This window comes from Alligator mississippiensis, chromosome 6 (assembly GCF_030867095.1).
Source record: "Alligator mississippiensis isolate rAllMis1 chromosome 6, rAllMis1, whole genome shotgun sequence".
Lineage (NCBI taxonomy): Eukaryota > Metazoa > Chordata > Crocodylia > Alligatoridae > Alligator > Alligator mississippiensis.
In genome coordinates, this window is record NC_081829.1 from 84,398,010 (window position 1) to 84,421,345 (window position 23,336).

A 23,336-nucleotide genomic window follows, 5' to 3' on the forward strand; every position below is an offset into this window, starting at 1 on the left:
ACCTCCTTTGAAGTCAATCAGTCCATGACTGGATTTCCTGAGCAATACCATAATGAAAATAAAGAGGAGGAGAAGGTAAGAGAACAGTAAACAGTAATAGCTTATTTTAACCAGGTGTAGCCAGACTGCATTGGCATCCTACCTATATGAGTTGGACCACTGTCAATACTGCCACCATAACCTGATCTGTCACAGAAAGGGGGAGCCCATCCATAGTTGCAGTGACAGTTGCCATGGTTGTTGCACACCTATAATCATACAAAGCATCACAATGAAGTAAATGTTGCTTTACAATGAAACAAATAATCCTTTTTTGCATGTGAATTATTTAATTATCTGGGTTTTATTTTTCCTCTTAACTAGTTCTGATCTCATTTCAGGCATTTCTCTTGGAGATGGACAAAAAGGAGGGTTCTTTGCCAGATACTAACTTAGGGTATGATCCAAATTCCATTGAAGTTGCTGGAAGAATGATTAGAAGTGAAACACATACGTGTGTGTGTGTGTGTGTGTGTGTGTGTGTGTGTGTGAGACTTAAGTGACCTAAGTAGCACTAGAAAGGACTGAAGTTTTGGGACACCCCAACAATTGTCACGAAGCCCAGAACAAGGCCTGGGAGCGGGAGGAAGGCACGAGCACCCTCAGGAAGCCTCAGGTGCCTCAACACTAATGTTTGTAGTATGGGGAGTAAGCAGGAGGAACTATACTTCCTGATTGCGAGTAAGAACCCAGACTTAGTAGAGCTCACAGAAACCTGGTAGGATCCTACCTACGACTGGGTGGCGGGCATTCGGAGATACACCCTATATAGAAGAGACAGGACAGAGAGGAAAGGTGGGGGGGTTGCGCTCTATGTCAAAGAGCACCTCACTTCATCAAGGATTAGCTTTGGGTTAGAGGAGGGTCGGGCAGAGACACTATGGGTCAAACTACAAGGGGGGCGTGGCAAAAGGGACCTTACAGTGGGTGTCTACTACAGACCACCCAACCAGGGGGAAGTGCTGGACCAGGACTTCTCCAGTCAGCTTATGGAGGTGGTTAGGTCAAGTGATGTTATTGTCATGGGTGACTTAAATTACCCAGACATTTTCTGGGAGGAGCAGACAGCCAGGTCTGACCGCTTGTGTAGGTTCCTGGCTGTATTACAGGACCTTCACCTTATCCAGGAAGTGCACAGCCCCACTAGGGGAGATGCCTTGCTGGACCTGGTCCTGGCCACGGGGGATAACCCGGTGAGGGGACTGCAGGTCCTTGACCATCTGGGCAATAGAGTTCATCACTTGCTGGATTTCACTATCCAACGCAGGGCGTCAAGGGCTCACATCAAGGCTAAAGCTTGACTTCAGAAGGGCCAACTTCAATGAGCTTAGGAGACTAGTGGGGGAGGCACTGAGGGCCCAGAAGGTAGAGGAGATGGGAGTCCACGAGGGATGGTCGTACCTTAAGGGGGTGATCCTCCAGGCCCAAAGGATAACAGTCCCTGAGAGAAGCAAGGCAGGCAAGAGTGCTCAGAAACCCCCTTGGCTCAGCAAGGGCATTCAGGAATGCCTGAGGACTAAAAGTGGGGCATACGACCAGTGGAAGGGAGGAGCTATCACCAAGGAGGAGTACTCCTCCTCAGCCCGGGAGTGTAGGAGGGCTATTAGGAAGGTCAAGGTAGAGATGGAACTCAGGCTAGCGTCCAGGATTAAGGACAACAAAAAGTCCTTTTTCAGGTACATTGGGAGCAAGAAGAGGGCACCAGGCAATGTAGGGCCCCTGCAAGACACAAACAATAATCTTGTGGCTACACTAGACAAGAAAGCTGATATCCTTACAGTTTCTTTGCCTCCGTTTTCTTGAACAGGGACCGGGATATCCCACCTACTGGAGGTAGGGACAATCTTGGGGATAGCTCTGTCAGGCCTTCAGTCAGTGCAGATGTAGTTAGGGATCTTCTGGAAGGGCTAGACATTTTTAAATCTGCAGGTCCAGATGCCCTCCACCCAAGGGTGTTGAGGGAGCTGGCAGGGGTCATCACGGAGCCCTTGGCCCAGCTGTATGAGCATTCGTGGTCATCTGGCCAGGTAGTGGGGGATTGAAAACTGGCTAATGTGGTCCCTATTTTCAAGAAAGGGAGGAAGGAAGACCCAAGTAACTATAGGCCTGTAAGCCTAACCTCAGTGCTCGGGAAGATCTTGGAGAGAATCATCAAGGAGCACATCTGTGGGGGGCCTGCAGGGGAGATCATGCTCAGGGGAAATCAACATGGGTTCATCAAAGGCAGGTCCTGCCAGACCAACTTGATTGTCTTTTATGACCAAGTAACTAAATCCTTGGATGATGGTGTTGCCGTGGACGTGGTCTTTCAAGACTTTAAGAAGGCCTTTGACACTGTCTCTCACCCCATCCTCATCAATAAAATAAGCCACTGTGGCATTGATGCCTACACAGTTGGATGGGTTAAAAATTGGCTGATGGGGTGCACCTAGAGAGTAGTGGTGGATGGGTTGTACTCAACCTGGCAAGGTGGGAGCAGTGGGGTACCCCAGGGCCCGGTCCTCGGGCCCGCACTGTTTAACATCTTCATCAGCGACTTGGACGAAGGGGTGGAAAGCACGCTGTCCAAGTTTGCTGATGACACTAAGATGTGGGGCAAGGTGGACACACTTGAAGGGAGAGAGAGAGGCTACAAATAGATTTAGACAGACTACAAAAGTGGGCAGATGAGAATAGGATGGAATTCAATGTAGACAAATGCAGGGTGCTGCACCTTGGGAGAAGGAACCCACAGCATACATACAGGCTGGGGAGTTCCCTTCTTGAAATCACAGAGGCAGAAAGGGATCTTGGAGTCATTATTGACTCCAAGATGAACATGAGCCGCCAATGCCAGACCGGAGCCAGCAAGGCCAGCCATACCTTGTCATGCATCCAAAGTTGCATCTCAAGCCGGTCCAGAGAGGTGATACTCCCCCTCTATGCGACTTTGGTCAGGACGCAGTTGGAGTACTGTGTCCAGTACTGGGCACCACACTTCAAAAGGGATGTGGCCAGCCTGGAGAGGGTTCAGAGGAGGGCCACCCGCTTGGTGATAGGGCAGCAGGACAGGCCCTACAAGGAGAGACTGAGGGACCTGAACCTGTTCAGTCTCAGCAAAAGGAGGCTGAGGGGGACCTGGTGGCTGCCTACAAATTCATCAGGGGAGATCAACAGCAAATAGGTACAGCCCTTTTCTCCCCAGCACCACCTGCGGTGACAAGGAACAATGGTAATAAGCTGATGAAGAATAGGTTTAGGTTAGAGATCAGAAGGCAATATTTTACAGTTAGGATGGCCAAAATCTGGAACCAACTTCCCAGGGAAGTGGTCCTCACCCCAACCTTGGTCATATTCAAGAGGAGGTTGGATGATCACCTGTCTGGGGTCTTGTGAACCCAGCATTCATTCCTGCCTGTGGCAGGGGGTCAGGCTAGATGATCTGTTCAGGTCCCTCCTGACCCTAGCTACTATGAAACTATGAAGGCTGGTCCACTTGAGTGCTACACCAGGTTATACAATTACTCTCATAGAGGGTCACATCTACAGCACTGCAAAGAGCTCCATTTGTATGACTATGGGCTAACAGGTAAAACAAATCTGAACTGCTAATATATATGTCATTCATAGTTGCATATGAGGAACCAAGTATGAAAGCAGGAAGAAGGGCCTAACTGAAAGGCAGATGCTGGGCACAATTTTTTTTCTTGTAGGAATTTCGAAATGCTGGGAGAGAATGGCTTACAAGTTAGCAGAGCCCTTAGAGTAAGTAGCTCCTAATGTTTTATGTAAGGCCAATGACAACATTTCAAAGGTGAACTGTTGGGTTTTAGGATAGCTTGATCCCAGCTTCTGGGATTTTTTTCTGAAGAAATATAAGCAAGACTTCAGTGCACAGCAAATTATATTCTCTTCAAAACTGGAGAGCTCATTTGGTAAGGTAACCAGATTCACTCTACCTATGTTATATAAAATTCAGGACCAATGTTCTGCTGAACAGCTTGCAGGATACTTACTAATATGAACTACAATGGACTTGACTACTTGTATTAATTACAATCGCAAAAATATCAAACCCCAACTATTTCCTTTTTTATTTCAATTTGATGCATTCTACCTACCAGCAAGCTCTAGGACAATAACTCTACTTACACCACGATCACTGCACTTCTGCTTTACATCACAGCTGTAACCCAGCCGGCTTGCATTAACACATTCAAAGTTTATGCAGGCCTAAAAAAATATTAAATCACTTTCAGAAACAATACATCAACTAATCCCAATTATTTTATAAACATAATATGTATGAGCAGTAATATTGCAAACAAATATTCAATAACAGGGATGGCTAAAAGACTTCATACATCCTAGCTTTATCATTTAGGATATCACATGCTTTCCCAGTTATGAAGATATACTTGGATGCATGTGGTTTCATTAAATGATGACATCAGAATATAACTGTTTTGCAGCATTGTTTAATGGCACAACACGCTGTATAATACAGAGCTAAAAATAGCACTTCTGTATGCATGTCTGTGTACATACATGTATGTTAAGTAGTATGTATTATATTACTGTGTATGTGGTTATATGTGACAGAGAGCCATCAGGAGGCTGGTTCAATCTTTGGCCCACTCACCTGTCTCATCTGCCACACCTTTGTTGTATCTAAGATAGTTGTTTATAAGGCGGGAGGCTGCCCATTTATTGCCCAATGACAAGGGCGTCATACAGGGCTCCGTACCAACCCTACACCATGTCCCATGCCTCACAGAGGGTATCACTGTATGGCTCTGGCCTCACACTGGGTCTCACTATATTCCAGACTGACATTCAAACCCTACTCTGGATCCCTCCTACTCAGGCGGCCTAACATCTGCCATCATCCTGGGTTGCAAAACTCCCTAGACCCCTTTGCCTCTCGGAAGTGGTCCCCTATGGGACCTTTGGCTTTGCAGGCCCTGGTCTTGCCTCTAGGCCAGTCGGGACTCCAGGCCTCTAGCTTCTGGCTGTCCCTCGCGCTGGGCATCCTTGCCCTTTGACCACCATGGTCCTGGCCCCAGCATTGACCAGTTGAGATTCTCTGGGTACGTTCTTGAGCAGCTAGCCCTCTTTCCCATACAGATCTGCCTTCTCGGGCCCCTCCAGACACTGTTCTCACTCCATGAGCTTGTGGACCACATAGTTTCTCTGGACTCCTCCTGGGCCCTCTGTTCCGCCCTCACTGGGCTCGCTTGCTCACTGCCCCTCACTGGGCCTCTACTCTGGTCAGCCTATGTGCAGCCCTTCAGGCCCCCACACAGACCCTACTCTATGCAGCCTGTGGCTCTAATTCCGCCCCTTCACTTGGGCCTCTGGGCCTTACGCCCCATGGGCCTCAGGCCCCACCCTGTGGGCCTTGGCCCTGTGCTTCTCTGTCAGGGTGTGCTCCCCTAGTCTTTCCACTCCCCAGGGTCACCCTCGAGGCAGTGGAGGTGGAGGCTTTCCAGCACCCCATACTTGCCTTTCACTGGGGAGGCACAAGCGTGGCATTTCCTGAGCCACAGGCAGCCCCACCATACCATCCAGCCCTAGCAGTGTGCAATTTCAGGTCATGCTCATGCCCCAGGACCAGGAACCTCCTCATTCCCATAGTTCCTACCCTTGACCTCCAGGTGTTCTGGGAGCAGCAGATCTCCAGTTAGCTCCCTAGATGCAACTGCCAGCTCAGCTCCTATGGCCTAGCCTTATACTGAGGCTACCCTGGCCTTCCTCCAATCCAGGAGCCTGCTTGTGGTCATGTGACCACCTTGTTAAGCCTCATTGCACCTGCTGGCTGCTCCACAGTCTGCTCAAGCCTCTTAAAGTGGCAGGCACCAAAGATGCCCTGCCACAGTATACTACATACACATAGGCACATATTTGTAACTTACACAAAAGTTGCATTAAAAGAATATTAGTTAAGTTTCAGTCAAGTACTTAAAAATTAAGAATGCCAGTTTTTATTTTGTGAGGGGTAAGGATTTCTTAGGGTGATATCTTTTATTGGACCAATGATATAGTTAGGATAAAGTCAGACATGCTTTCATATGTAAGATATTCTTTCTCTGGTCGCCTTAGGAAGAATGTCTTACATTCTAAAGCTTGTCTAACTTTATCCCAACTACACAGTTGGTCCAGTAAAAGATATCGCCCTATGAAATCCTTGCCTCACATATAATTTCTGGACCATCACAGCTACACCATTTCTTTGTACTACTGTAACATGCACTCGCAGCAGAAAGGTTTCCCTACTTGACCTGGCCACAGTTGACATGACTTCCCCGCACCATAGCCAGGGGCTGCAGGTTCAATCTAAGGTCATGGGCCTTGGTTTTGGCCTGGGTCTAGAGATGCCCTCTGGCCAGGGCATGGCATGAGTGTCCCTGTCAGGCTAAACTCCAAGGGAGACCCTGCTAGAGCATCTCTGTGGTCACTGGGCAGCCCCTGTTCCCCAGAGTGATTGTCACCCTGGGCTCTGGGGTCTCTGTAACCTCCCCTGGCAGCTGCCAGCTCCAGCCCAGACCTCTGTGCCCGGTGCAGAGCACAGACTGGGGGATGGGAGAGGAGAGGGCTGATAGTTTAGCTGGGAACCCTCTGGGCACTGCTGGGAGGGTGGAGGGGGGGGGGATCAGGGATTTCCCTGTGGGAGGGAGGCTGCTGGTTGGGAATGAGGGGCACTGGCAGAAGGTCAGGACAGCTGTGTGGCAGGCACGAGGGGCTGGATAGGGGCTGGGAGTTGGGAGTGGGAGGCACCAGCAGGGAGCCTTGAAGGGCTGTGGGTGGGATGATGGGCTCCAATGAATGGGGGTCCTCAGAGTGGCTGCAGGTGGGGAGTGAAGGGTACCTGTGGCCAAGTGGCAGGGGGTTGCTTTCTTTTAATCTCCATGCTTGTTCCAACCAGAGTGGTGTGTGCATTTCCCTGTTTGCACACACACTGCACAATAGGGAATTGGTGAGTATTTATTCACCAAGGCGCCCCCGGGGGTTACAAGAAACAATGGCCACAAGCTAGCAGAGAGCAGATTTAGATTGGACATTAGGAGGAACTTCTTCACAGTTCAAGTGGCCAGGGTCTGGAACGGGCTCCCAAGGGAGGTGGTGCTCTCCCCTACCCTGGGGGTCTTCAAGAGGAGGTTAGATGAGCATCTAGCTGGGGTCATCTAGACCCAGCACTCTTTCCTGCTTATGCAGGGGGTCGGACTCGATGATCTATTGAGGTCCCTTCCGACCCTAACATCTATGAATCTATGAATCTATGAAATATTTGTTTTTGTACAGTCTTATTTCTTGCCCCTTGTGTATTCATCATGTGCTATTTCTACTATTCATTTTTGTAATCTAAACAAAGTTCTCTTAGTGTTGAGTTTGTATAGAATTGTACTGGTAAGTTCTTAGTTCTTTTTGAAGGAAAAAAAAAAGTAAAATAAAATCTTTTAGGTCCAATCCCACAACAGGCATAAGCAGCTGAGCGTGAACCACGAGGCAACACAGACTGCTACTACACGCATTTTCTACCAGAAAAACATTTCCCATATGAGGGTCTGGATTACTGGGTCTTGAGGTGGCCAGGTGGGGGCAGGAGGCATTAGTTCTCTTCCCCTGACTAGAGGGTACATGAGCTATAAGGCCATGTGTTGGAGATTTATGGTGGGTACCTTATAATGAAATTAGTTTGAAGGTTATGATCCCACAGGGTTATCAGAAGAAAAAATGAAATGAAATGCAGTGAGGTGCTTTTGAAAGCAAAGGTGTATTAAAGAGAAAACTTTCCATTACATGTGATGTATTCTACAATAACTACTATGACAAATCTTACCTTCCCTTCTCCACATGCAGTTCCTGCATGAACTTGAGCTGGATCAGGGAAATCTGACCCTAGATCAAAGTCAGTAGTCAGACATACCACACCAGTCAAGTTGTTGAAAAGAGTCCAAGCAGGAAGATTTTGTAAACTGTCAGATGTACAGTGAAGTTTGCCACACAAACTGTGTCTGTAATTAATGAATGAAATACAAATGTAACATAATTGGGAGCAATAGAACCGTTACAAAAATATTATGCAGTAAGAACATATCACAGTTTACACTAGTGAGGGCCAAACTTTTTGGCAGGTGTGCAACAAATTAAGCCATACGCTATGCCCCCTTGATCCCCCTCCTTTAGCTGATCTAATGCTCTGTTTCTTGCTCCCTGCTCCATCTGCCCTTTGCTGCCTATCCCTACTCTGACCTGCCATGTACCATATGCAGAAACAGCCTGTACCACGAGATGGCCACCCTTGCTTTACACTATGAGCAAATAATTTTCTCTCGATCGAAGTTTCATATATTCAGAGTTTGTAACAGCATACATTAGTCACATATGTATACCTATATGCCTACCAGAATTCACATAGAAAGCATATATGAGAAAGGGTGAGATCAGATGATGTGCATACCATCTCCAGTGAATTACGCAAATCATCTTGAGCGAGTGCAAGCAAGCTCTATACCAGCAGTTCCCAAACTGTGGGTCGCGACCCCAAATGGAGTCTCAACATCAATAGATGGGGTCGCGGGGGTGCGGGGGCCTGTGGGTTGGGAGTGAGGGGCCATGCTGAGGAAATGGGGTCATGCTGAGGAAATGAGGCAATAATGGGGTCATGCTGCGGAAAAGTTTGGGAAGCACTGCTCTATACCACAGTCATCACTGTGTATTTTCTATATGGCAAATATTTTACAGAAAAAGAAAATTTAAGAAAAAAATGCAGATGTTTACATTGTATTACTGGAACTATTTTTCTACCCTCACAATTGTTAAACCAAGTATCAACAACATGGCCCTCTAAATGGATAACTTTCAATCTGTGGTGGGCCAGTACAAGGTCACCCTTACACAAGGATGCCTGTACTTTAGAAACATCTAAGATGACCTAAAATAGTTTTGCTTGGACTATCATTACGCAAGTAAGGTTTTTAGGGAATCTACTGGATTACGAGTGCTGTCTCAAAGAAGATGGGATAGCCCATATGACAAAATCACCCATTTCTATGTTACAACGCCCCTGCTGTAGGACTGTACTTTTGCTTGACACAGGAGAGTGATAGCTGGTGACAGAGGAGGAGAGCTATGTATTACTGTAGGGGCCAACATGAAACAAGTTCTATCTAAATTAGAGCAGTTTACAGATCCCTAATGCCATCTATATACCATCTAAGATGAACAATAAAAGCACTATGGCTAAGTACAGACAGCCAAAAAGCCCAAGGCTGAATCAATTCAATCTTTGCAGGTTAGTCTAAGCTGATAAGCAAGTGAACAGACGTTCACTTCTGATTCTGGGAATGCAGCCACATGAGTGTAGTGGCTCAGGGCAGAAGCTGGGCTGCTAGAGGATGCCCCCCTGCTCGGCTGGAGCAAATAGCTCGGGCCAAGGCCAGCCTGCCCATCCTGCAAAGGGGAGGGCTTGCAAGGAGATGCAAAACATCCTGGGATCCTGGACTCTGAGTTGACTTAAACTGGAGGGGATTTGGGACAGAAGTTCAATAAACTGATTTGATCTAAATCAGTTAAATCTGATACTACATCCATCCAGGTTCATTTTAAACTGGTTTTGGCCATTTTGAAAGCACTTTATGTGCACTGAACTTCTGTTGTGTTACAGATTTGAACCAGCTTCTGATCACTTATACTGGTTTATGTGTAATTTCTATCCCTAGTCTATAGGATTATATTGTTTCACAGTGACCCCTTCCAGCTGTTTCACCTGTCCATTCTATTCTGCTTTAAGTGAAAGCTAAATCACTGTGGGGCACCTATAAACATGCCTGACACCTGCTCCAACACATTCTAATTAGAACGTGTTGGACCAGACTCAATTAACTGAGTCTGCTGCAGCATGCTAATTAGCATGCAGCCCCCGCATCACATATATTCAATGTTGCCATGATTCAAAATGGCAGTGGAAGAGCTTTAACTAAAGCTCATTGAATGAGCTTTAGTTAAAGAGCCCCTGACACCATTTTGAAATGCAGGACACTGAATACATGAGATGCTGTGGACACTTAAATTAGCACAGCTCCCAAGAGCAGCTCTAAGTAAAGTGCCCCCACCCCCACAATAAAGCATGTGTAAAGATGCCTTGTGATTAACTTTAAACCTAAATGAACTTCTTCATAACTCCACTACAGCAGTATAGGAATAGAGGGACCAATCAGCCCAGAACAGTTTCCTGGAAGAGTCCTGAGTTTTAGGGTTGTGTCTTCGAAGACCTTATTGAAATAGGGTGGTTATCCCAAATTTGAAAAAAAAAAATCATGGATTGGGACTAGGCAGCATTCTGATCAGGGCTTGTATTCACAAACCTTTCAGGCTCTGAAACAGACTAGTTACTGTCAAACTCATGGTTTCTATCAGCTTTCTGTGGAGCATCATCTGTTATTGGGTGCTGGAATTTGCTTCCTGAAAGTTCATCATTTTAAATGAGAATAGAAAAACCAAAAAGTTACAGCAGATCAGCTAACATACCCCCAAGCAATTAATCCTCCTGCTACCTCTGGCTCAGTTTAGTATTACATGTGTTCATAGTCTGATACACCTTCTTCTACCGTATGTGCCATGGTGAGTGTGCGCGTGCTACAGCAGCCAGGTATATTAGTACTAGACAGCAGTGCTACTCCTCGACTGTGTAAAGGAACCAGCTTCAAAGAGAATCTGGCTCAATTTAGAGGAATATTTAACTAAATATTATGTTGTGTTTGGTATTCATTGTCTAAATTGGTTCTAAGAAATAATCAACAACAATTTAAAACAGTGTTTGGGGTTGTTTTAATGGGCTGCTGATGTATCTGATAACTCAGCTAGGGCCAACATAGTACAACAATTCATCATAACTACTCTCTTAACATGCATAAATGAAAGGAAGAAAGTTCATACAATTTATACTTGCTGTTAACTTACTCATCTGGACATTTTCTATACTGTCCTCCTGACATTCCACAGTTTCCAAATCGGTCTCCCTTAATATTGGCTATTTTAAAACAATCATCAGGTGCTTTTTTTGCCCCTACAAAAACAGCAACAAACATACCTATTATATTATTTTTAAAAAGACATTTAAAAAAAATCAGAGATATCAGATATCTTTTTAAGGGTATATAGCAAAGCTTATGAGTTGCCTTTTTCTTCTTGATAAGACTTCTGTTACACAGACAATTAATTTAAAATACCTTTTCCATATAAAGATTTACACTGTGAATCAAAATCCTGGCAAACCCCATAATAGCAGTATTCTTTCATGTTGTTACATGGGTATCCATTCATGATATAGACATCATCTGGACAATATGGGTATGTTCCATTGCAGTGTTCAGGAAGATCACAGAAATCCATTTTTGGTCTGCATTCTACTCCTGCTACCTTAAACTAGAAACAGAACAGGCTGTTACCCACTTCTATTATGCAACAGAAAAAAATTGAACATAAAGGAATAAAAAAACCATAGTAGGCTAGGGAAGAAAATACACTCATAATTTTAGGGAAAATAAAATAGCTTTCCATATTAATGCCCACAAAATCTATCACCCTTGTCGGTCTCATGTATTTCACTGATATTGCTTATAATCATGGATAGCACTGATACAGAATGTCGCACAAGGTAAACAAAAACAATAAATATACAGAGCAGCTTGATCCTGTACTCCTGAGATGGTTGCTAATTCACCTAATTTTTCAGCCCAGTAGCAGGAATACAGCTAACAGGGAATCCACAGTTAATACTGCAACCGAAAAACGCACTTATCGCCATGATTTATCAGACACAGATTCTTTGCTCATCTGCTGTCCCTTTTCCTTTGCATTGCTGAATACAGTTTTGCACATAGGTTACCAAACCATACACATGTCTAAAGAGAGTGATAGCTGCTTTTCCAAAACAACCCCACAAAAATTCTTCACTTCTCCTTGGTAGCATTCTAAATTAGGTCTATAACTTAACAAAGAGGGGCTTCCTTAGCCTACCCTGCAATTTTCACAGCACAGCCCATCAGCACACTGTGATCCAGACTTAAGTGTGCAGGTTGCAGCATCACAGCAAGGATTAGTACACTCCTGTAGCAAAGACATGAATTAGAGAAATTATTTTATCTGTCAGTGTAGTCAGGGGTTTTAACATGGTCAGACTAAACTCTGACCATAAGCTGAGTTTTCAATTTTCTGTCTCTGTTTCACTGTCTAAAGTGTATAGTTCCCTGTTCTATTAGAAGCACGTATACAATTCAGGGTGTGTTGTCCTGGAAGAAAGCATCTGAAAAACTTGTTTATGACTCACTAATGTATAGGGATAAGAGCAAGTAAAGCATCAACCATGTTCCTGTACAGCTCATTTTTGTTTGTGTTGTGATATGGCTTTTAAAAAGGATCAATCTAAAGTTTTTATTGACAATTCAAAACACTTATCATATTCCTTTTTTCCCATTAACAGAACAACATAGGAAAAAGGTTTTTTAATGGCACAAAAAGCCTGGGCAACTGAATATGGGTTATTCCTCCCCTTTTCCATTTGACAGCATACATTGCGATTTCCTGCAACAGTGAATCATTCAGAGACACAAGTTGGAAGTGCTGCACCCTAGACAACAGTGTTGCACAGGGCAGTGTCCATAGCCCAACTGCCACAACAATGATAGCTAAGAGAGCAGTGGTGGTGGCTGAGTTGGTGCCCTGGTCACCCCCCACCTTAGCTACACAGCCGGAATCAACAAAACTAACTCCACTGAATCAATCTTCACTCATTTGAAAAAGGATCATTATGAAGACACAATTACATGCAAGAAAGGGGGTGTTACTTAGTTCCCTCCTGCTGGAAGAACTTGGTTGTGGTGCCAACAAAAAAACTATAGCCACTGAATAGATAGCTGTACAAATAGTCTACATTTTTGTAATGGAGGGATTTGCATGCTGGAACTTACACTTGGAACTTACATGTTTTCTACAATGCAGTAGCCAGTCTCTTAGGTCTCAATTAAACTTTGCATGAAGCCTATTCATAATGACTTCATGCAGAGTTGGATGCCACCCTTAATGAAAGTGTGATTTTAGTCTTGACCAGCCCAGCCTTTGACTTCTTTACTTTTCATTCCATTCAGGAAGAGCACACACCAGCTGCTGAAACTTCCTTAGCCTGACGAAGGGTTTTTGAACCCGAAAGCTTGCTTAATAACTATTCTCCAACTATTTGGGTTGGTCTAATAAAAGGTATCAAATTCACCCAAGGAACCTTGTCTGCCTGTGTCCTTAGACCAACACGGCCACAACCTACACCCCTGATTTTAGTCTTGCCATTCATCATTATTTTATTTTTATTATTTAAAAAAAAAAATCTGTCAAGACAATTCCCATATATTAATAGACATGCTGCATATAGGAAAGCTGGTATTGGACCAGGCATTTCCAAATTAATTAAATTACACTACCTCTGGTTTGCCACAATCACATTCTTCGTTCTTATCCAATATTTCATTGCCGCAGTTAGGTTCTGTGTATATGTCACTTGGTTTTGGAGGATTTTTAAGGCAGTTTCCTCCACCATTCAGAATCAGATTCTCAAAATCCTTGGCACTACAGGTGCTGAAATTTTGGGATCCACTAGAAAGCATAATATTACCTTGTGATTGATACATATATTTTTCCTAGTATATAACAATGTTAAGCTATTTAATAATTCTTAAAACATAGTAAATTCTATGTATTACTTTTGTCATGTTAATAGATAATGGAGATCATTAATTTATAGATCTGTCTTTTGCATTTGGGGAAAGGAATTTCTGGGAATAAAAGATTGAAAAGGCCCTTAAGAGTCTGAGCTAAATCTCCAGCCATAAGCTCTTTTCTTCCATTCTATTTTTGTCTCTCTTAGATGAAACCGTACATTCATAGAGAAGGCAACTGCCCTATAGTAAAAATAACTCTTAATGGGTCAGGGGGGTGATTCTAAGTTAAATTTTCAAAGCTGCTTAAGTGACATAAATGCCTAAATCCTTTTGACTTCTTTAGGCTCCATTTTTCTTTGCTCTTTTAGGTCTCCATACAAGGTCCACTTACTAAGATTCTTTGAAATTCAATATTCACTCAGAATGAATATAATCCAGTGGCAATACTTAACAGTGATAAAAATAAGAAAATAATATCAAGGGCTCTTACTTAGCTGTACTGAACATAATGAACGATTTGGGGCATCTTCCATCATCATGATTCATACCCAGGTTATGCCCAAGTTCATGAGCAACTACCGTCGCATGACCTAATACTTTGTCATGATTCAACTAATAAAGAGAAGAAATGTTGACATTAACAGGAAAGTGAAACAAGAAATGAAGAAATCATAAGAAAACATTACACTGACAATACCTCTTTTATTCAAAATGAGTCACTCTACAAATATGATGATGGTGTTCGCTATTAAAAAGAGAAAGCATATCTAGCAAAAGATGGAATTTATTTATGTATTGGTTAATTGAGGCCCCAGTTCCATCACCACTCATCATGCTGAAGAATATCTTACTCTATTGATTTGCTAAGGTTCCTCACAATGCGAAGTACTTCTCAGCATAAATAAGGTTTACAGCACCAGCCCTTATTTTGTTCTTGTTGTTATAGCACTGAACACCTCATTATCTTAAGTGAATTGTTGTTAGTCCTGCCTCAAGCTGAGGTAGGGTGAAAGTGGTTAACAGCTTGCCTTGCCTCGTCCCCTGCAATGCACAAGGAGTGAAGCTCTAGTGCACCAAAGTGAAGCTCTAGTGCACCAAAGGATTTGTGCACCAAAGGATTGGTACAGGATATTGAGTGTATGAGTCTCTGAGAGTGGTCAAAAAAGCAAATAAGTGTGATGTTGCATTGCCATCTAAAAGTACTATCTCAGATGTACAGTTTAGAGAACAAGCCTTTTCTAGATCACCTTGAGACAGATGCATATAAAAATACAGTTGAAATATGGTTTAAGGTCTATCTGATTTAAGCAGACTGCTGCATGAGGGAGAGGGGTCTGGCAAGGGGAATCACAGCCTCACATGCTTCTGTCTGTGCACAGGAAACCCAACAACCCATCATAATAAACCTCTATGCTCCAAACAAAAGGGATAAATAGATCTTCTGTAGAGAGCCCTACATTAGGAACTGAGAAGTGCCGTACTTACAGTGCTGATTGAGCCTCCATGGACCTGAGAACAGATTGCACCTACAAAAGCCATTCCAACAGCTCCACCAAAGGAATCTCTCCCTCTGCAAAATAAGAACAGGACATACGTGCTGTGCTGAGACCACACCAGAATATGTATCCGTTTCTAGTGAAAAGAGTATCAATGACTCTGATCCAAACATTCCAATATAAACCGTGGTCCTGTCAAGGCCAGTGGAAAATTTCTCACAGACTTCAACAGAACTGGGAAGTAAGCTCCTTGATCAGAGAACTGTAAGTGTGGTATACTGGCTAGATATTGTTTCTCAGTTAATTAAAAATTAATTATAAGATTGGAACCAAAGTATGAAGTAAGCATTAAAGTTTCACATACACAGACAATATTACACTTCTGGCAGTAGGAAAACAAGTTTTCTAATGGGCCAAAACTTACATTATGAGATGGCTAGCATCATTTCTCGATCGTTTAAGGAGATCTTTCTCTCTCCAAGAAACAAATCTTTGCAGCACATCCCCAGCTGAACCCTCCATTACTGCTATGCGATTTTTGTCTGACCAGATTTCTATCCCAACCAAGACAATCTGGATGTTTAGTGCACTGTACATCTGAAAATACACCATAGTTACTATGCATACATGCCAATGAGTTTAAAATGGGTTATGAACAATGATAACACAATTAGCAGTTCAGTATTCTGATAACTGAAACAATAGAAATGCAAGAAGCAATTAATTTAATCAGTTAGTGCCCAGTGCAAGTCAGGCAAAATCTTGCCACCTTTACTTAGTCACAATCTATATGGTCATGAGTAGGAGTTTTAATTGAGTAACAACTGCATAAATGAAGGTTGTCTTTATTAATGGAGATTCATAGATATATTCTTGTAGCCCCTTGATACTGGGCTTTAAAATCCCTACATGATGCCAAAGAAGAATTATCTCAGCACAAGCCCTAGCTCAGTCTGTTTAGCTATTCTCCAAGGAGGTCTTGCACACCCTAGTCACAGAGGATAAGACTGAGGTAAGAGGAAAGTGTCAGAGTTGGGCTAAAATTGCTCCTCCCTATCTGCAAGCCCTGTGTCCTGCCTATCAGAGGTCAGTCTCCATGTACATTAAATGTTTTATGTTAATTACATATCTATGTCTTATGTTTTATAACATCCAACTAAAATACAAACCCAGACCACAGTAATATAACAATGACTTGCATTTCTTCTGTAAAGCATGATAAAGCAGACAACTGAATATTGAGGTGATAGAACTGACCTACCCCGTCAATATAGTTAATCAGCTCAACTACTTCCTTTTGCACAGCTGTAGCATTGGACAACTTCTGCAAGTACTGTAAAATTCAATATCAGGATGTCAGAGAGAGTAAATAAATAAATACATTTAATATGATTTTGTATTATAGAAAAAATATTACTCTGTTGTTATCCACAACGACAAAGAGTTCCACATAGTTTTTCTGTGGCAACGCAGATCGCTTTTTCTGCAAGTCAGAAACATACAAATGGTTATTTTAACCACTAGTTAGTCAATATTTTTGTTACTATTTTTATTGCCAAGTTATTGCATATATTGATAAGGTGATGACCCCCACTGTATCTCAATGGCAATCTCAATAGTCAGTTTTTCTGAGCTTTAAACTTTAACTCTGCAGTTAAGTACTTCAGATGCAGCCAAACTCAAAGGATGGTCTCTTACTGTCACCTTTATGTCCACTTTCCCTTCCAATTTCATGACTAGCTGGAGCCATATTTCCCCTCTGGTACATCTTAAATCAGCTTCAAAGATTGTTTTAAATCAGACTTAACAGCAACAGTCTCTACAGTATCTGCTTTTCCTTATCTGAGGATTCCCAGAGCCCAAATGTGTTCTACCTGTGCTGGGGTCCCTGAAATGGGTTAGACTGCTTGACAGACATACCTATGTCACTTGAAATGACTCTACACTAGTAATAAACACCAGAAAGTCAGCTAAAATGGCTCTTCTGACCATCTAAGCAGCCCCAAGGAATGTTATTAAAAATGTTCAGGTCCAAAAGAGAAACACAGAATCTTACCCTAAGAAGCTTTTCACTACTAAAATTTGCATGTGAAACTTCTGAATGCAGGAGAAAATTCTTCACATGTATTTCATGGTGCAGGCTGTCATTGGGCACACCACACAGGAAAGGGGTTTGCTGAGCATGTTCTAACTGATAAAACATATGTTCAAATGTAGCTGATCCATCAAGTGGCTCTATTCCATACGATTTGTCACCAACATAGAGGATTCCCCTAAAAACATAGAGGTGTGATGACTTATCCAACAGAACCTCCCCCACTTTTAAAGGTACAAGTAGCTGAATAAGCAACAGTTGCATATTTCATAACTATGACATTCTCAATATTGTGTTAAAAAGATGTGTACACTGTTGCCTTGCATTCTTTTTATGTAAAACAGTTTCTCAAGAGGCAAAATGGGACTTGTTTTAAATAATAGATCACCTAGTAGTGTATAGCCTGAAATCAAGCATTTAGAAAGCCTGAGAATTACTAAGTTAATAAGAGGCTAGCATGTAGAACAGTTGCAGAGCTGCTCCAAAAAATACTATTCCAGTTTAGTAACATATGCTTTACACACCCATTTTGTGAGGATAGTGGATGGTTGGAACAGGCCTGTAACAGATTTTTCCCCCTTCCCTTTCTTTCAAGTGCTTAGTGCCCTCTTTTCTGTAGCTATGCGAGGCAAGCACACCCTTGGGGTATGTACCACAAATGTGATATGTACTAGATCTAGTCTCACCTCACCTTTGTGGGCTGCTCTACCTTCCAGTGGAACACTACCCATGGATGTTCGTTTCCAGTGGTCCTAGAAATCATCCCAGGAAAGGGAACAGTAGAGGCATTCAACATGCAGCTGCCCCCTCTCCCCTGCTTTCTGTGCCTTCTCCAGACCAAGGATCAGTCTGGAGTAGTGCAGCAAAGCCCCCTACTCCTTCCAACACAAGTGACCCCTAGACTGGGAGCCAGTGGGGAGCAGGTATTACTGCAGAATGGGGCAAATGATATAATATCTTAAAATGCCCATGCCGTGAGGAGCTTCTTGCCTGTGCAGCACTACAAAGATGGTGCCTGCAGCCTCTCCTGGAGTGGAGGGAACAGTGGGCCAAAGCCCTCATCCTGTTCTCCAGACCAGGAAGTCCCTGGTCTGGGGGAGAGGTGGAGAGCACTGCCTCACTGCTCCCCTCCCAGACCAGTCTGGGAGAGGAGAGGAGCAACAGTACAAACCTTGAGTCCTGGTCAGCTTCTGCTGTTTCCTTCCCCTCCTTGACTAAACCAGGAAGGCAGCATACATATGATCATTCTTGTGAGAGAAACTGTCTTACAAGTGAGATCTTCCAATGTGACCCCTGGAAGATCGCACATAAGGGGCATGTTTCTCCTAGAAGAAACTGAATGAACACATACTCATATGCTTGTCATTTCTACTGGGAGAATGGCGATTCTCCTGGTAGAAATCTAATGCCTATACATGGTCTCTGCTGCACATGATTCATTTGCAACAGCCTCAGTGCAACATTTTGTGCTACTTGCCACACAATGCAGCACTGTATGCTGTGAGCTCTAGGGTGAAATTTCCAAAACCTGCTCACCACTGAATTAAATGCAAACAGTTAGGCTAGTAGTAAGTGCTACTATGAAATCTCAACCCCTGCCCTTGAAAACCAGGTCTGTAGAACTTTATGAGCTACACTCTGGGCATGTATAGATCTATTCATTCTTATATAAACAGAAAGTATGAGCAACAATATATTGCCCTGATGTCCAGCCAATAATACACTGAAAAGCAAAAGCAAACAATAATACCTAAGGCCATCACATGTGCTAAGGGCTAGCATAGACTCAGCAACTCCTTCAACAACACCACGATAATAACAGTGTGTCTGAAACATAATGAAACCACATAATTAAGAATATAACAAACCTATTATTTGTACAATATTTCATTTTATTGAGGCTAGAGATTACCTTACCCTGCAATAGTCCCAGTGTTTTTCATGGGATTATTCTTGGAGGACAGCACTTAAAATAAATAGGATTTGGTCCTTTCTTACTCAGTGGGCATGTCTACATGAGACATTTTACTGCCCAGTAGACTAATCTACTTCACTGTAAAGTATCACTGTCTACATGTGTGCACTATTTACTGCACAGTAAATTAGTCTACTGTCCAGTTAGCTACTACTTGTAAATACAGGTTGTAAACTAACTGTGCAGTAGATACTGCATAGTAACACTTTTGTAGACACAGATTGGGAGAAAATTTGCCTCCAGTCAGCCCCAACAGCAGGGGACCACAGGGGATGGGGAACTCCCCTGGTCTTGGCATTACTCAGAACCTGGATTCTGGGATGGGATAGCTCTCTGCCCCTCTCTCCCCCACGCAGCTTTGCTCAGCTCCTGGCTCCCCATAGAAGCCAGGAGCTGAGCAGTACTGGGACTGGGGAGTTCTCTGCTTTCCTGCCAGCTGGGGGCTGACTGGGAGCAGCCCCAGAAGCAGGACAGCTCCCAGCCAGCCCCAACCTGCATTGGGAAGCCCCGCTGGGCATGGGCCAGGAAAGCTCTGCAGCAGCAGCTGTCTCCTGACCCCGTACACATCAGGACCCCTCCCAATGTTCACAGGGCCAGGAGATAGCTGCTGCTGCAGCTGGCAGAGCTCTGCTGGCCCTGTGCACATCAAGACCAGCCCTCATGCTCCCTGCCAGCCCCCCAAGGGAGCCTGGAGCTCCCCCTAGTTGCTACAGGGGCCAGAGCAGGACAGGAGCAGATTTGCTCCCAGGGAAGCTTATTAACATAGGTGCTGACTCCATGGGTGCTCTGGGGCTCAAGCATGCATCAAACAACATTAGCGGGTGCTCACCACCCATGGATCTAAGCTTGCAGGTGTTTTAAAAAAGCATTTTACTGGAAGAAGCGGCACGTTACTTCAACCCAGCTCTGCAGCGTCTGTAAAGATCTGGTGCTTCAGTGGGGTTTTTTAGCGCTTTCTGCTAAAGCTGATTCAATTCAATAAAAGTCAAGTGTTACTTATTTTGGGGTTTGTTTTTTTTTTATGTCTGGAAGCACCCACCAGCAAAAAATAAAGTCAGCATCTATGCGTAATGAGCAGTATTTTGCTGGGCAGTAAGCCTTTATAACATTAATAGCACATGTAGACACACACAATATTTGATATTTTGGTCATGCACACTACATAATGGCAATATAACCAACTAGCCTAGAGTCAGTTTAAATTTCCAGGACATCTGTTTTATACATTTCTCAAAACAGAGGTTTACGCAGATATTGTATCATCATAAATAGCTGCGGGTTAGGCCTCTTGAGATTTTAGATTTTATCCAGATATGCAGCATTATATATTTTATCCATTAGTGAGAGGTGTAAAGAGTCACATATTCTAAAAGAGGAGTGATCAAGGAGATCTCTAGGTGATCCTAATTCTAAGAAAGCTATTGTTCTTCCTTAGGTTTCCTTTGTACACCTTACATTTTTGTTTTGTTTTTGGTGCTCAAACTCAAGCAGTTTTCACTTCTCTGTGAGGAAAGATAAACTACAACCAGAATGAATGTTTGCATATTTTTAGTCTTCGTTCAAAATGTATTTCAAGGTATACACATCCTTGTTGTGGCACTCAGCTTTGACACACTTCTGGTCTGAACTTTGATAACATTAACTCTTGTCCCTTGTGGCAAGGAAAGAGAATTTAACACAGAATAGAAATTTAATAAGTACAGTACCTTGATTTTTGAATGGGTAGCCTCCAACTGCCCGTTTTTGCTATATGTATTTAACACAAAGTCTTCGCTAACAAGCTTTCTGGAAACACAAATAAACTTTTACTGCTTTAAAAGCCTTTAAAAAAAATACTTAAAATACTTTAGGAAAATATTTTGCTAATATATTAAGTACCCGAGAAGGATATGTGGCAAAGGACAGGATTATGCATTAGGGCTATGCGAAACAGCACCGTTTCGCTTCAACTTCTGTTTCTATGGAACAGTGTTTCGTTTTGAGTTTAGTTCTGTTTCAAAGGCACTGTTCCATTTCGTTTCATCGAAACACTTTCGATGTTTTGTCACTGTTTTGACATTTTGTCCGGGCTATAATATGGAAGCATGAAACTGGAGGAGGAACAGCCTCACACCCAGGGGAGGAGTTCGGCAGAGCCCCGCAACCCAGGCAGGAGGCTGCTGCTGCCACCTGGGACTGGCCCTGGGAACTGAGCCAGTGGAGGGAGGGATAGCACAGCCCTGGTGCTGTGCTCCGCTATCCCACACTGGGCTCAGTTTCACAGAGCTGCAGGTGGCTGGGAACCGAGCCAGGTGGAGGTAAAGCGCAGCCCTGGGCTGCGCCCCACCTCCCTCCACCAGGCTGCAAGCCTCTAGAAACCCACCCCAGTGGAGGTGGGCAAAACGCAGCCCCCAGGCTGCACCCCATCCACCTCCACCAGGCTACAAGCCACTGGGTTCCCCTACTCGGTGGAGGCTGGGTTCCCAGCAGCTTGCACCCTGGTGGAGGGAGGAGGGATGCAGCCCCAGGGCCTGCGCTCTGCCTCCCTCCACCGGGCTCAGCGCCCAGCAGCTCACAGCCCCATGGAACTGAGCCCAGTGGCAGGAGGTAGAAGGCAGCCCTGGCTCCATCTCCTGTCACCGGGCTGAGCTCCATGGGGCTGGTAGAGCTGACTGGAGCACAGCCTGGCAGCGGGAGGTGGGCAGAACTGGTGCTGCACTCTGATCGGCTCTGCTAGCCCCAGGGAGTACAGCCCAGCAGTGGGGAGAGCCAGGGCTGCCCTCCCCACCAGGCTGAGCCACATGGGGCTGCGCGGAGTCACTCAGAGCACAGCCCTGGCTCTCCCCTGCCTCCCACCACCTGGCTGCTGCTTCAAAACTTACCCTGTCTCATTTTGAGGCTGTTTTGAAGCCCTCTGTTTCATTTTCGATTTCACTGTTTTGAGCTTGAAATGAGTCGAAACAGCGTCAAAACAAAACAGCCGGTGAAATTTTGCACAGCCCCAGTATACATCATTTAGAGAATAATTTACCTTTAAAATGGATTTTTTGGTAAAAATATACAGCCATCTTTTTGTTTTTACTTTATGCATTATTTAAGTTATTGGCTGAATGGCTGGACTGTTAGAGAATATTTGGGGTATATAATAGCAAAATTAGACAAATCCTTTGAAATAAAAGGGGAAGGTTGGTTAACAAAATGTATTTCAAGGTATATATATCCTTGTTGTGGCACTCAGCTTTGACAGACTTCTGGCTTGGCCTTTGATAACATTAACTCTTGTCCCTTGTGGTAAAGGGAGAGAATCCCACTGCTCCGTTACTTTATATTTTGCAGAAAGGAAGTTTTGAAATATATATTCTTTTACATAACAGTGGTACTAATGAAAATTTTATCAGAATTTATTTTTAAGGAAAACAAGAAACATTTTTCAACATTTTTTTTACATTTTCAAGGCAGCACCAATATACAATATTTATTCATTTTCATTATATTCTATTCCTTCATTATACTCACTTTAATTCTCTCTCATACTATTCTAAATGGCCTACTCCAGAGGTTCCCAAACTCTCATTGTGTACTCCCTTCCAGATGTACCAGCATACAGTTTATATTTTAACCCCTTAAATGCCAGTTCCTATTATAATGAAAATTAAAACCACCATTATGCAATTGCTCCCGCATACCCCCTAGAGATGTCTTGCATATCACAAGGGGTACATGTACAACATTTTGGGAACCCCTGGCCTCCTCCAAACCACCTTCAGTACAAAACAGAATCATTAGTCAGTACCAGGTAAAATAAAAAATTGAAACATGGCTTAATCCATCATGTAACCTACTTATTTTTCTTTAGTTCTAGGATGTATGTTCCATTTTCAGTTTGAACTGAATAAGAGAGATTGTCATCTGAATGTTCCTAAAAGCAAAATAAAACAGAAATATCGCTTGGTCATTTAGTTTTCCACCAAAGCATAAATTTAATATTTTCTAAAACTTCAGATCTCACTATTACTACTACATAGGTGTGGGTACATCTTGACTGTGTCTTCACGCATGTT

The 23,336-nt window shown here is 43.6% G+C and overlaps 1 protein-coding gene across 1 annotated transcript in view; it reads right to left on the bottom strand.

Annotated features, from left to right (window-relative positions):
- The window catches only part of LOC102560426 (disintegrin and metalloproteinase domain-containing protein 9), a 47,686-nt gene that overhangs the window by 12,650 nt on the left and 11,700 nt on the right, over positions 1 to 23,336 (bottom strand). Inside the window, exons 3-18 of the mRNA XM_019482840.2 lie at positions 23,118 to 23,194; positions 21,003 to 21,081; positions 19,072 to 19,148; positions 17,283 to 17,499; positions 16,644 to 16,709; positions 16,488 to 16,559; positions 15,651 to 15,823; positions 15,216 to 15,300; positions 14,221 to 14,342; positions 13,494 to 13,665; positions 12,040 to 12,129; positions 11,250 to 11,445; positions 10,981 to 11,086; positions 7,859 to 8,033; positions 4,171 to 4,251; positions 143 to 248 (exon numbers count right to left, since the gene is read on the bottom strand). Coding sequence (XP_019338385.2) covers positions 143 to 248; positions 4,171 to 4,251; positions 7,859 to 8,033; positions 10,981 to 11,086; positions 11,250 to 11,445; positions 12,040 to 12,129; positions 13,494 to 13,665; positions 14,221 to 14,342; positions 15,216 to 15,300; positions 15,651 to 15,823; positions 16,488 to 16,559; positions 16,644 to 16,709; positions 17,283 to 17,499; positions 19,072 to 19,148; positions 21,003 to 21,081; positions 23,118 to 23,194 — 1,894 coding nt within the window. The remainder of the gene's footprint in view (positions 1 to 142; positions 249 to 4,170; positions 4,252 to 7,858; positions 8,034 to 10,980; positions 11,087 to 11,249; positions 11,446 to 12,039; positions 12,130 to 13,493; positions 13,666 to 14,220; positions 14,343 to 15,215; positions 15,301 to 15,650; positions 15,824 to 16,487; positions 16,560 to 16,643; positions 16,710 to 17,282; positions 17,500 to 19,071; positions 19,149 to 21,002; positions 21,082 to 23,117; positions 23,195 to 23,336) is intronic.